This window comes from Littorina saxatilis, unplaced genomic scaffold, assembly GCF_037325665.1.
Source record: "Littorina saxatilis isolate snail1 unplaced genomic scaffold, US_GU_Lsax_2.0 scaffold_892, whole genome shotgun sequence".
Lineage (NCBI taxonomy): Eukaryota > Metazoa > Mollusca > Gastropoda > Littorinimorpha > Littorinidae > Littorina > Littorina saxatilis.
Genome location: NW_027127074.1, coordinates 41,717 through 55,596, shown reverse-complemented (window position 1 = coordinate 55,596; position 13,880 = coordinate 41,717). Strand labels below are relative to the sequence as shown.

The following is a 13,880-nucleotide window of genomic DNA, read 5'->3' as shown; positions in this document are numbered from 1 at the left end:
TCGTAACACACAGAAATGATGCTGACACTAGTAACAGGCAACCAGATTTGACACACATAAATGATTATTATTTTTTGAAAATGAAAAAATTAAATTTCAATGCAACACAAGTTTTGTCAGTCTGTGAAGCAAATGAGGTCAGATACATAATATATTTTCTTACCAGTAAGTGCACAGCAATGAATCTAAGATTTACTCACCCCATCCTTGTAGTTGACGTTGACAACAAGTCCAAAGGGCCTGGCACTGAAAGCTTCATTGGGGATAAAACCATACTCAAAGGTGGCCTGACGTTTCGAATCGACAACACGGTCCAGGGCCACAGCGGTGAACTGCACAAAAAGGGAAAACAAACAAAAATCAGAACCAGCTGTTGAACTGTTGTATCAGATAAGTGATAGATTGATCGGAACCAACTTTCAGTTTAACATACAACTCTTATGTTCCCCATTACAATGTACAGGTTGCACAGGGTGTAATGCTCACTTTTCTGTAGTAATATATTCACAGGTCTTCCAAGAGGTGCCCACTGAACTGGAACTGCCTCCTCATCAAACATAAACTGCCTCCTCATCAAACATGAACTGCCTCCTCATCAAACATGAACTGCCTCCTCATCAACCATATCTTATTAGAGCCTCTCCTGGCTTTAAAACTGACAACAGCACACACTTTTTTTTTTTTTTTGGTTTGGGGGGGGGGGGGGGGGGGGAGATGAATGCACAAAATCAAATACCTCTATACTTAAAGGTCTTGCTAGGGGGTTCTACAAAAACAAGTGGTAAACCAATTTCAAGAAGGGTTTTAGAAGCGGCTTAAACAAAAACTTAAAATTGGAGATGCACATAATTAAATTTGTAAACTTGAAGGTATTTGATTTGATCACAGTTTTGTCTTTGTTTAAAACAAATGTTTACTGCATTTAAGGAAAATTGTCATGCAAACAAAGCAAACACAGAAAATAACAGTCACCTCCCTTGTACTACACATTTTTACCTGTAGCTTATGATTTTATCAGTGTAGGTGGTAATATATTCTCAAATAATTGCTTGAACCAAATGAGAAACAAGTTTCATGTCAGTTTGTTTCAATTAAACACCTTCAAAAGGGCTAACTGCTCAGGTTATAAAAGAAGAAGGTTTAGACAAAAACCAGAAACCGCCAGAGTTATATCCCTTGCTAATTCTATACACAGTCTTCCATGGGTGAAACCTTGGAAAATCAAATTGACTGAAATTTTTTTGAGGCAGGGGTCCAGGGACGGCTCAGGCCCTGGCGGGGTACGGGGCAGGGCCCTGTTAGGGGGTCCAGGGGGGCAATGCCCCCCGGCCGAAAACGAATTTTTGCATTATTCATTGTGATTTTGTGGCCTTTCCTGACAAAACAAATACACTATCATGCAGGTCCAAAAAATACCTTCAGATTCTAATGATAATTGATATGGTAAAAAGGGTAAACAAAATCAAAACAATTCACAGAAGTAATCATTTTTGTGTGTATCCTTTCACACTTGCATCTTCCAACACAACGACACAATTGATAACAATTAATATTGACAACAGCCATACTACATGAAATAGAAAGTGAACAACTGAACAACTGAAATAAAAGTTCAAAATATTTAATTATAAGAAGCAAACATTGCCAGACAGGCATTGAAATAAATGATGAAACAGAATGTCACACATGCAAACAGCATAATGTAGCACTGCACAAAGTAGCAACTAAGCAGTAGCATCTCTTATACAGTGGAACCCCTCTCTAAGACCCCCCTCTCTAAGGACTACCCCGCCACAACGACCCTTTTTTTTTTTAACCGATGTGTTTCCTTATATAGTTGTCACCAGTGATCACAAACCAATCGAGATCAAAGGCAGGTCCATTGACATTGTGATAGCTGGGTGGCCTTGTTAAAAGACACTGACCTTCTTCCCAGGGGTCATTGACCCAGTTTTAGCTAGATAGGTGGTTCCCCTTTCATATCTGAGAGAGGAAACACTTCCTGCACCCCGGTCAGTGACCGAGTTTAACCTATGGGGAGTTTAACCTATGGCGCGGTCTCTCTGATGTCTTGAGAGGAAACTTGGCCAGGGTACTGAGATCTGAGGGTAGTACATGCACCAAAACTGGTGGACTGTCAAACATGAAATCGAAGCAGTTTGCTTGAGGAAACGGTCGTCAGCAACTCAAACTTCTGTTTTCTTTTTTTAAGAAAATCTGAGGTGACTTTCTTTGTGGCCCCCTGACCCCGCCCCCTCCCTCTGTAAGGACCCCCCTCCATAAGGACCGATTTTTGTCAACATTTTCAAGGTCGCTAGAGAGGGGTTCCACTGTAGTGCAAAGTTCTCGAGGAAAAGCACTTGAGTTTCAAGCACCAAACTTATCACACACAGTTTTAGTTTCATGAACTCCAACCAGTCCCATCGCCATTTGTTGGCTAGACCAGCATCAATAAGATCTGTCCGTGCGTTTTCCGTCAAAATCGGCATCTTTGTCGCAGAAATCGTGTCACCACTTCGTAATGCCTGCCAAAACGCGAGAGAACTTTTTTTTTTATCGTGATGCAGAGCGAATCCGAAAGCAAAGAAACCTCACCTACGGGGTTTACCACGAGCACGGGCAAAAGCGCTTCCGTTTCCAAGCAAACTGCAACCGGTTCACTATAGCAGTTCGAAAACGCGTTCCGCAAGTAGTTTCGGGTTTTTTTTCGGTTTTTTTTCTCAAATTTTTTTCTTCTTTTTTCAAAGTTGCGGATTGACAGACTTGTCAGATTGACGGATTTCAGTCAATTGACGGGCTAGTTTCACCCATGGTCTTCTGATGCTGCTTTTCAATTCATCATTTCAGGAGTTATATTGTAAAATTATTGTTGAATCATAGCTTGAATAAAAAGAGAAATATGTTTAAATTAAGTGTGTTTCACTTGCAAGCTTTCTAAAGGACTAATGTATCAGAAGGTAAATACCACTGGCTCACAGATTCGGAATGCAATTTTTTTCTACCACACCACTGAAGATCTCTGAATCCATGCAAGTGGGGTATATAAAGTTGTGGGTGAGCAGAGTTTTCAAATAGATAGCAACCAAGATGCCACATTCTCCAGGATGTCATGTCCTTGCTGCTTACATGTCACTCAAGGTATCAATTTGGTAATGGTGAAAGGTAGTTGACCTACTGTTCACAGAAGGGAGTGTAAACAACAGCTGCCAGGGATTAACCCAAAAGGTATAAAAAAAAATTTGCCAAAATTCTTCCTGGGACGAGTCAGGGACGAAAGAAATCCCACCCCGTGAGTATGACCGTTTTTACTGAGCCGTTTAGGCAGTCATACGCCGCTTTTTGGGAATGCATGTTTGCTATTTTCGTGATTCTATACACTGAACTCTAGACATGGATTGCAGGATCTTTTCTGTACACACGAAGCGGACGAACAGGTCTGCACATAAGTTGACCTGGGAGATCATTTAAGGCTCAGTAAGCCTCCCGTAAACCATCACAGATTCTGTCAGGCTTTTACACACAGTACAAACACCCTTCCATTTGAACGCTCAACGAAAGGGAACATCCTAGGTGCCCTACGTAAAGAGCGAGCAATTTTCAAAGAATTAATTTTGCGGATTTTCTCAGTAGACAATCGGACCGTGGTGTGTTTTGGCGCTAGACCTAACTTTTAAAATCTAAATAATAAATTGATAGCTTGTTACACAAACATTCTTAAATCATAAAAGAATTCTTTTTTCATCAAGACAAGCTCAGTACAATTCGAAGTTTTGAAAGTTTGAAAAAAGAAAAGCCCGGAAGCAGGGTCACGCAATGTTGTGGTTCTCGTAGCAGACGACGGTTTATGCCTATCGCCAGTTCCTCTGAACAGTCATAAGCCATCGCTAGAGTTCTTGTGAACGGCAGCCGTTTGTTTCGTGCACAGTCAGAGGTACATAATAACGTGCTATTGCAGATAAGCTCACAGCGAGTCGCCTTCGAATTACTAACTGACGACAACATTGTGAAAAAGGGAAACTGGATCACACAGGTTTACGATGGTTCAGGGGTAAGATAAACCACGCAAAATTAAATTCTTTGAAAATTTCTCGCTCTTTACGGAGGGCACCTAGGATGTTCTCAAGCGGTGAGTGTTTAAATGAAAGGGTGTTTATACTGTGTGTAAAAGCCTGACAGTATCTGTGATGGTTTACGGAAGGCTTACTGTGCCTTTAAATTCTCCACCAAAACCCACCAGGCGAGACCAAGATTTGAACTTGGGAGGCTGGCGTTGTATCCACTAGGCCACTGTGCCCGTCTCACACACACTCATCAAGGTTGAACATGGACTAGACACAGAGCATCAAGGTTGAACAGGGACTGGACACAGAGCATCAAACAACCCTTCAAAATAATGAACAAACTACGAGGCTGCACTTGACCAGCAGCGTCTGCCAGCCATATACACACCACCCACATTCATGTACCGCTATAGCGCCAACAAAGACAGCGCCAGCCACTCACGTTCTGCAGGAAGAAGCTGTAGTCCTGTGGGTAGCGGAAAGAAGCCTCCATGCTCTCCACCGTAAACTCGCCAGCTCCCTTGTTGGTGAACCCCACCAGGAGACGCACAGGTTTCCCTGCTGGCAGCTCTGTTCAACAACACCATACGAGAACTCTGTACATTTCTCTCCGCGCAACTTCAATTTAATGCAGCTTTGAATTTTTCCTTCAAAACTGATCTCAGACTAAGTTCAGTAGAACTCTTCTTTAATTTTTAAAGAATTTCGAAAGAATAACAAAATCTAGTTTGAAAAAGAAAGGGGTTCTTAGCATGAAGTAATTCAAACTTTACAAAATATGCGGAACAGAAAATCAGAAAAGGTAGGGTCCTCAAACAGTAAACCACAAGGGGGTTTCAACTGCAGTGTAACTAAATATAGCATAAAACAGACATCTTATTCAATTAATATCAAACTACATTATTGACTTGAGGTAAAGAGCTAAACACTGGACATAGCACGGTCTACTGGTTTTAATTACCACTACAATGTAAAAACCATTCTACACACAACCAGACACAGAACTTTTGGCCATGCTCTAGCGGTTCTTTAGTTTCACTCTAGCAAGTTCTTCAAGAGCAGAAGATCATAAAAAGATCAGTCCTACTCAAGCGCAGAGCTTGCAGTTCATTCCCTGAGCTACTTAAAAATGTTTTATCAGCTGTGCCCAAAACGAATAAACTTGTACCCTTGGACAACACCCATTATGACAAGTTTACCAGGCTCAATGATGAATCTTTTCAACCAGATGTAAGTTCCAAAGCTATGCATGTTTATGCATTTTTTCAATTTTAGAATATGCGTTGAATTAGAGATACATTTGTTTTACTTTTATACTAGAAAAAAAAATATAAGTAGAAAGCAATCTCTTCGCAAAAGTATTACTATTAGTACTGTCAGTGTCATGTGTATAATGTGTGACAACCATTTAAACTCAAGAAACAAAATCAACAAGCAAGTCAAGTCTTTCCTTGGCACCAGCTCCACCCACTCTCAGCTGATTATACGCTCTTTAAACTTCATCCGAAGAACTCAAATTGAAATGTGATAACCATTCTACACACAACCAGACACAGAACTTTTGGCCATGCTCTTGCGGTTCTTTTACTCTAGCAAGTTCTTCAAGAGCAGAAGACCATGAAAAGATCAGTTCTACTCAAGCGCAGAGCTTGCAGTCCATTCCCTGAGCTACAATGTACTAAAAAATCAGCTGTATCCAGAATGAATAAACTCGTACCCAGGAATGTGGAAACCTGATTAAGACAACACCCATTATAACAAATTTACCAAGCTGAATGACAAATCTTTTGCAGCAGATTTAAGTTCCATGGCTATCCATGTTTACCCTTTTAATTTTATAGATGTTTTTATGGGAATATGCTTGGTATGACTTTTTTTTTTTTTATAGCAAAAAGCCATTTCTTGAAACAAGTATGAATACAGACTACCTCATTGTCATACATGTGTATAATGTGTGATATCCATTTGAACTCCAGGAACAAAATTAACAAGCAATGAAGTTTTGCCATGCGTCAGGTCCACCCACTTTCTGCTGATTAACTGCCTACTACCCTCTTTTACCTTCTTCAAAAGAACTCAACTTGAAATGTGATAACCATTCTACACACAACCAGACACAGAACTTTTGGCCATGCTCTAGCGGTTCTTTTACTCTAGCAAGTTCTTCAAGAGTAGAAGACCATGAAAAAATCAGTCCTACTCAAGCGCAGAGCTTGCAGTACATTCCCTGAGCTACTTAAAATGTGTATCAGCTCTGTCCAGAACGAATAAACTCGTACCAAGGAATACGGAAACCTGATTTGGATAACACCCATATCACAAGTTTACCCAACTGAATGACGAATCTTTTTAACCAGATGTAAGTTCCAAGGCTATCAATGTATGTTATGCTTTTTGTTTTAAAGAATATTCTTTGAGTTACATTTTTTTTTATACAGAATTGGCAGAAAGCAATTTCTTGGCACAAGCGTCAGTGTCATGTGTATTATGCGTGACAATCATATGATTTCCAGGAACAAATCAACAAGCAAGTCTAGCCTTGGCACCAGCTCCAGCTACTCTCAGCTGATTAACTGCCTTATCATACGCTCTTCTTCAAAGGAACTCAAATTGAAATGTGATAACCATTCTACACACAACCAGACACAGAACTTTTGGCCATGCTCTAGCGGTTCTTTTAATCTAGCAAGTTCTTCAAGAGCAGAAGACCATGAAAAGATCAGTTCTACTCAAGCGCAGAGCTTGCAGTCCATTCCCTGAGCTACAATGTACTAACAAGAAGGGCAAAGCCCATACGACTCACATGCTTGACCTTGACCTTTACATGACCTTGACCTTCATGGTCAAGGTCAAATAACTAAACCTAGCAATGACATCATACACTAAGAACTGCTTTACACATTTTCCCTACCAAAATACATGTGACCTTGACCCAAGGTCAAGGTCATCCAAGGTCATGCAACACAAAGCTGTTAATTCAAGACATAGGAAGTACAATGGTGCTTATTGGCTCTTTCTACCATGAGATATGGTCACTTTTAGTGGTTCACTACCTTATTTTGGTCACATTTCATAAGGGTCAAAGTGACCTTGACCATATGTGACCAAATGTGTCTCATGATGAAAGCATAACATGTGCCCCACATAATTTTTGAGTTTGAAACAGTTATCTTCCATAGTTCAGGGTCAAGGTCACTTAAAAATATGTATACAATCCAACTTTGAAGAGCTCCTGTGACCTTGACCTTGAAGCAAGGTAAACCAAACTGGTATCAAAAGATGGGGCTTACTTTGCCCTATATATCATATATAGGTGAGGTATTGAATCTCAAAACCTTCAGAGAAAATGTGAAAAATAGCTTTTTTTTAGGCAACATTTATGGCCCCTGCGACCTTGACCTTGAAGCAAGGTCAAGATGCTATGTATGTTTTCTGGGGCCTTGTCATCATACACCATCTTGCCAAATTTGGTACTGATAGACTGAATAGTGTCCAAGAAATATCCAACGTTAAAGTTTTCCGGACGGCCGGGGGGGACGGACGGACGGACGACTCGGGTGAGTACATAGACTCACTTTTGCTTCGCATGTGAGTCAAAAAATTGGCTGTATCCAGAATGAATAAACTCGTACCCAGAAATGTGGAAAACTGATCAAGACAACACCCATTATAACAAATTTACCAAGCTGAATGACAAATCTTTTGCAGCAGATTTAAGTTCCAAGGCTATCCATGTTTACCCTTTTAATTTTATAGATTGATTGATTGATCTGTTGCTTTTGGGGTCCAGCGGACCATATAGGCCAAATCAGAACCCCACAAGTTTCCCCACAAGTTTAACATTACACAAATTTAAATTAAACCAATTTCAAAAAACAAAGTCAGGAAATGTATCACAGTAAAACTATGTATCACAGTAAAACTATGTATCACAGTAAAACTATGTATCACAGTAAAACTATGTATCACAGTAAAACTATTATCACAGGTGTGGCACCATGGTGCCTCTTCTCTTTTAAGCAGGTGAACATGTGTTATATAAGTGCGACCAGTGTGTAACCTAGCCAAAACACTTACTTCTTTTCTACTTGAAGCCATCAAAACTACACAAGATACGTCCTGAGCATTAAGGTGTCAGCCACTCATCCCCTGGTCACACATGACAAACTCGGAATTCACCATATTTTGGCAGAAAAAAAGGTTGAGAATTTTATGGGTTAGAAAAGGTAAGTTAAAGGGCTTTGGGGAGGCAGAAATAGAGAAGAGACAAGAAAAAGATCCTAATTAGGTTCACGGCATCGAGAGTGATGTGACCTTCTCTCAGAAGTTAGTAGAGAAGGCTCCCCCATCCACCACCCGGGGGACGCGCCTCTACGCCAATTAGGGGGCGCATGGAATTTTATAGATGTGTTTATGGGAATATGCTTGGTATGACATTTTTTATACTAAAAAGCCATTTCTTGGCACAAGTATGAATACAGACTACCTCATTGTCATGTGTATAATGTGTGATATCCATTTGAACTCCAGGAACAAAATTAACAAGCAATTGAAGTTAATTTCCGTCAGACTTATTTTCAGATTGACGGATTTCAGTTAATTGACGGGCTAGTTTCACCCATGAAGTTTTGCCATGTGCCAGGTCCACCCACTTTCTGCTGATCAATAACTGCCTTCAACCCTACCTTCTTCAAATACGCTCTTTAAACTTCTTCAAAAGAACTCAACTTGCAATGTGATAACCATTCTACACACAAGATCTGAAAAGATCAGTCCTACTCAAGCGCAGAGCTTGCAGTCCATTCCTTTAGCTTGTTGAAAATGTCATCAGCTGTGTCCTGAAGGAATAACACAGTGTCCACGAATGTGAATGATGCCATGACGGCATAAGTAAGATGGCTGCAAGTGCAAGCTAAATGGATTTTTCCTCTTTTTAACCCTTTGCCTCCCGCATTCTGAGAGCCTGTTGCTTATCTATTTCCCAGTGCAAGGGGAGTAACTCCGTACAAGGCACCCGGTTACCAACTTTAAAAAATCATATAAAAATAACTACTGTTCACATTTTAATGTAGTTTGGATCTAAAAATTGCTGAAAGATTTAACTTCTTTAAAATGAAACACCAGGAGAGTTTTACCTTAATCCACAGCTTGAAAAAAAATGATAAAGTTGACTGATGCAAAAAATCCACGTTTTCAGAATATATTCTAGTCCCCTTCTCTTGCTTTTTTAGGCACAAAAATGTTCCAAGTGGCAAAATTGTAAATTATACACAACTGCTAGTCAGTCAGCAGCATCATTTGATAAAAATAACAGTTATTATAATGGTGCTAGGTGTTTTTTCAGGACCAGTTTGTATTACGTTACACAATGCTCATTTCGAAAGTATCAGTGATATGACATTCTGTTATTAGAGTTAATAAAAACTATACAAAACTTTGCGTTGTTGGCTTGCTAATTTTGTCAGTCACTAAAATTAACAGAAGATGTGCCTGTTTCTGAGCAGCATAAAGGTTGGTCTGGGTGGCAATGTCCTCCCAGAAAGGTTCAGGAATAAGCAGACTGAAGTAGTCATACTCCGCTGCATCAGGTGGCAAATCATGCTGGGGACCGACAGGTGTCACACCAACATCGAACTTTTTTGGCTGGACAGGAGTAGTTCTATCACTCCACCTTGTTGTCAGTTCATTACGATTCTGTTTTGACAGCCGTTTTTTTTTCGACAAGGATTTGGAGCAGCAAGAACAGGTAAAATTATATCACTGTCACCACTGTCACCACTATCACCATGGTTATCACTATCACGATCACTGTCACTCGATTCAAATTCCCTCAGAAGCTGTTCATCGTTCACAACAACATCTAGGTCAATGTCACTTTCGTCCTTCTTGTTAATTTCGTCCAAAGAAAACCCCTCAAAACCACCTTCATCACTATCACTCTCGCCCATGATGGCACGCCAGAAGTCGCCATTGCTAAGATTCTCCATTTTGGCCACACAAAAAATTGACAAACTTTAAAAAATCACAGAGATCGAAACACTTTCAGTTTTGCCATGCAGTTTTCACAGGAAAACACCTTACTTCCTCCGGAAACGGAAGTGCGTATTAGCGGTATTGAATGATGGGATAGGTCAAAGCGAAACCGAAAGTAAGCGACCTAGTGTTTAGCGGCCGCTATCGGGCGTTACGGGAACTATAAAAGGCTCATTTTGCGGGCGCTAGCGGGCGCTGCGGGAGGCATTGGGTTAACTAGATTAGAAGAACACTCTGACCCAGTGTCTGCTTCAAACCCAGCCGGACACATTGACATGCACACCACTCCTAATTTGAACAAAACTTGTTATGACTTACCACTGAGCCAATTTTGTTGGCAGATTCAAGTTTTCTCCTTACTAGTAAAACAAGGTTGTGCTTTGGTTATCAACGCAATATAGAACGCAACTAATTCAGAGAAGTGTTAATGCTATTATACTTGTTATCGATAAGGTGTGACAATAACTTCCCCAGAAATCAAAATTAAAGAGCAATTAAATTCTACCTGGGCAACAGTTATAAGCAATCTGCTGAGAAGTATCTACTACTGGTACTATGCCCTCAATGCCTCATACTGTCTTCAAAAGAACTCAAAATCAAATACTGAAAAACAAAGCATACCATGTCCATTTCCAATGGGCTTTGTGAAATGGACGAAGGCATCGGCATCAGGGGAAGGTTTCAGCAGCTGTGCTTCAGATTCTTCCTCCTAAGTAAACACATAGAAAGACGTATTATATTTAAAACCAGCACCACTACCAGATACACATGAACATTGTTTTTTGAACCAGCAACTCAGCAATTACTTTACTTCAGGACATGGCTGGTTAGAATCAGGGTTCGACACTAGCGGGGGCGGGGGGCGGAACGCCCCAGAGTTTTGTGTTCCGCCCCAAACATTGCCGAAGCTTGGGGCCCACTCCGCCCCAGGATAAATTCCAACAATGACAAACCGAAAATTCTAATGCCAGCAGAGCCAATCACTAAAAATCGCCAGTCAAAGTCGCCACTGAAATTTGCGTTACGATCAATGCCGCAGTCAAGAAAAAAACACATTCAAATCGTCGAAGGACAATGTCGTAAGGGAAATAACTCCCAGATTGCGCTCTTTAGCGTGAGAGATAAGTATCGCCTTCAAATGCCAAACGCAAAATGTGGCGACACATCCCTGGTGTAAAAGGACATGAAAATGAAGATGAAGAACAGGGTGGAGAGAAACGAAAAAAGGAGACCGATGCAGCCGATGTCGTAATTTCAATGTCAAATGGTTGAAAGAATTTCCCTGGCTTCAGTACGATGAAGAAAAACAGACAATGCATTGCCGCACGTGAATACTGAGAGTGGGCCCCAGATTTTTTTTTCCGCCCCAGCAATTTCCATCTCTGGGGCCAGTGTGGCCCCAGGCCAAATAAGTTAGTGTCGACCCCTGAGAATATTAGCAGAAAAGATAAAACTGCACTTTTCTTGACATGATTTATGACGTTTACAAGAGAATCAAGCCTTACTACTAACAGAGCAACAGGTATCATTTTATTTTAAATGATAAATAAATCATGACCAATGCAGTAAGTTTGAGTAACTGCCCACTGTTGCAATGTGCAAAAGAAAAAATTCAAACAAAATCAAGATTACATCTAAACACACACCTGATCTGTTACTCCAGTATCAGGCTCCTCCCCTGCGTCATCATCTGATCCTCCAGCTGTATCTTCAGTCTCCACAGTCCCCTCATCATCCTCTCCTTCCATTGTGTCCTGGGCAAAGGCAAGATTGCTGCCAAGTTTTGCTAAAAAAAAATTAAAACCATCATCAAAATTAAGGTTTCAGGGATCCAGATTTCAGCAGATACGAATCAAAATAAATCTGCTGGACGAAAGTCACAGAACCAGTACAGATCAATGCATGGGAGGGAGCCCAAAATGTTGCCTTCTTCTTCTTCTGCGTTCGTGGGCTGAAACTCCCACGTACACTCGTGTTTTTTGCACGAGTGGAATTTTACGTGTATGACCGTTTTTTACCCCGCCATTGAGGCAGCCATACGCCGTTTTCGGAGGAACAAAATGTTGCCAGGACTGAACATTTTGGAAGGCCGGGGTCCAGGGGCCGCTAAGGCTCTGGCGGGGTGCAGGGGCAGCGCCCTTGCTGGGGGGTCTAGGGGGGCAGCGCCGTCCAGCCGAAAATGAATTTTAGCATTTTAGGGAGGGTTTAGGTGGCCTCTCCCGACTTGTAAATTTTAGAACAAACAAGCTTTTTTGAGATGCATAATATACAATCTTGTAAACTTGAAGGTTTTTGTAACTGACCAGCTGAAAATTAATTTTAGCATTTCATGAGGGGGCTATTTGAACCTCTGCTGGCTTTAAAACTGATAACAGCAAACAAACAAAAACAAATGGGGGGGGGGGGGGGGGGGGAGAATGCACAAAATCAATGACAATGTATCAGAAGGTAAATACCACTGGCTCACAGATTAGGAATGCAAATTTGTTCTACCACACTGAAGGTCTCTGAATCCCTGCAAGTTGGGTATTTATACCCAAACTTGTGGGTGAGCAGAGTTTTCAAATAGATAGCAACTAAGATATTGCCATATTCGCCAGGATGACATGACATAGCTGCTCCCTCAATTTGGTCAATTTGGTATTGGTGAAAGGTAGTTTACCTCAACAGCAGCTGCCAAAAAGCAGCTGAACAAAAGTATATATAAAAAAAAAATCCAAAATTCTTCCTGGGACGGAAATCCGTCAGGGACGGAAGAAATCCCACCCCTGCAGTATACACATGATACAGCCTCGCTACATATGCATCTAATTTACCAGCTTCTTTGCAAAACCAGCACGAGATGGCGTATATGGTACCTTATAACAAAGTAGCTTGCTATCAGTATCAGTCTCACTATCACAAGCATGTGATTGAGCTGTGTACAACTTTCTGTTTATAACAATGTTCATGCCGTCAGGAAAAGAGGCATTCGTAGTACACTTTATTTGCGTGTGACCTAGCATGGAAACTCAGTAATAGTAATACTGGTAGTTGAAGTACTTGTTCTAATTCTAATAGTAATACTTATAGTTATAGTAATACGAGATGTACTGCGATGTAAGCTTATTGCAAGTTGTAACAGATGGGATGAAGTTTTCGACTGAAATTCCGCCAGGCAATCAAGTTAACGCCACCACTCGTAATTGTTAAAAGAAGAGAACGTGATGCTTATCTATATATGCTAAACTAATGTGCCGTTATTATATAGTTTTAGTAGACACAATCACAACTTGTCAAATTGTGTCAAGCTGTCAACTGACAGTGACACCGACAATGGCTTGAGTCCTACGTGTAACTAAGGGCTAAGAAATCGCGTAAAAGGGTCGCCGCAACAAAAGCAGCATCAAATAGTATTGAAATAAGTATGTACTAGCAAAAGCAATTGAAATGTTCGCAATTTCACAGCGATATGAATAGTGTGCACTTGCACAAGGTACGTTTTCTGACAGCGTTTTAAATTCAACCGCTGCCACGTAGATGTAAACAAGACGCCCTCGGTCAGTTTTAACTTACGTTGTCCAACGAACAGGATCGTGGTCGGAAGCAGCAATAACAGCACAAGGAGATATTTTCCTATGATTCTGGTCATTTTGGCAGGTAGTTTCTGTCCTGTTTGTTCCTAGATTGCACCAGATTATCTTCAACTTCAACGCAACTTCCACGGCTCACGTAGTCGCCGGACCGGAAAAGACAACTTGCGGAAGTAGCATACTACTCCCGAACTGAAACGTAAAGGCTGTATTG

General features: G+C 40.9%; 1 protein-coding gene across 1 annotated transcript; it reads right to left on the bottom strand.

Annotated features, from left to right (window-relative positions):
• Positions 1-200: 200 nt before the first annotated feature.
• On the bottom strand, positions 201-13,841 carry LOC138955540 (translocon-associated protein subunit alpha-like; the record flags this gene model as incomplete). The annotated part of the gene is given in 5 exon segments (XM_070327126.1): positions 201-332; positions 4,504-4,631; positions 10,716-10,803; positions 11,741-11,880; positions 13,650-13,841. Coding segments are annotated over 5 exon segments (564 nt in total), but the record flags the coding sequence as incomplete, so codon positions are not given.
• Between the last annotated feature and the right edge of the window lie 39 nt (positions 13,842-13,880).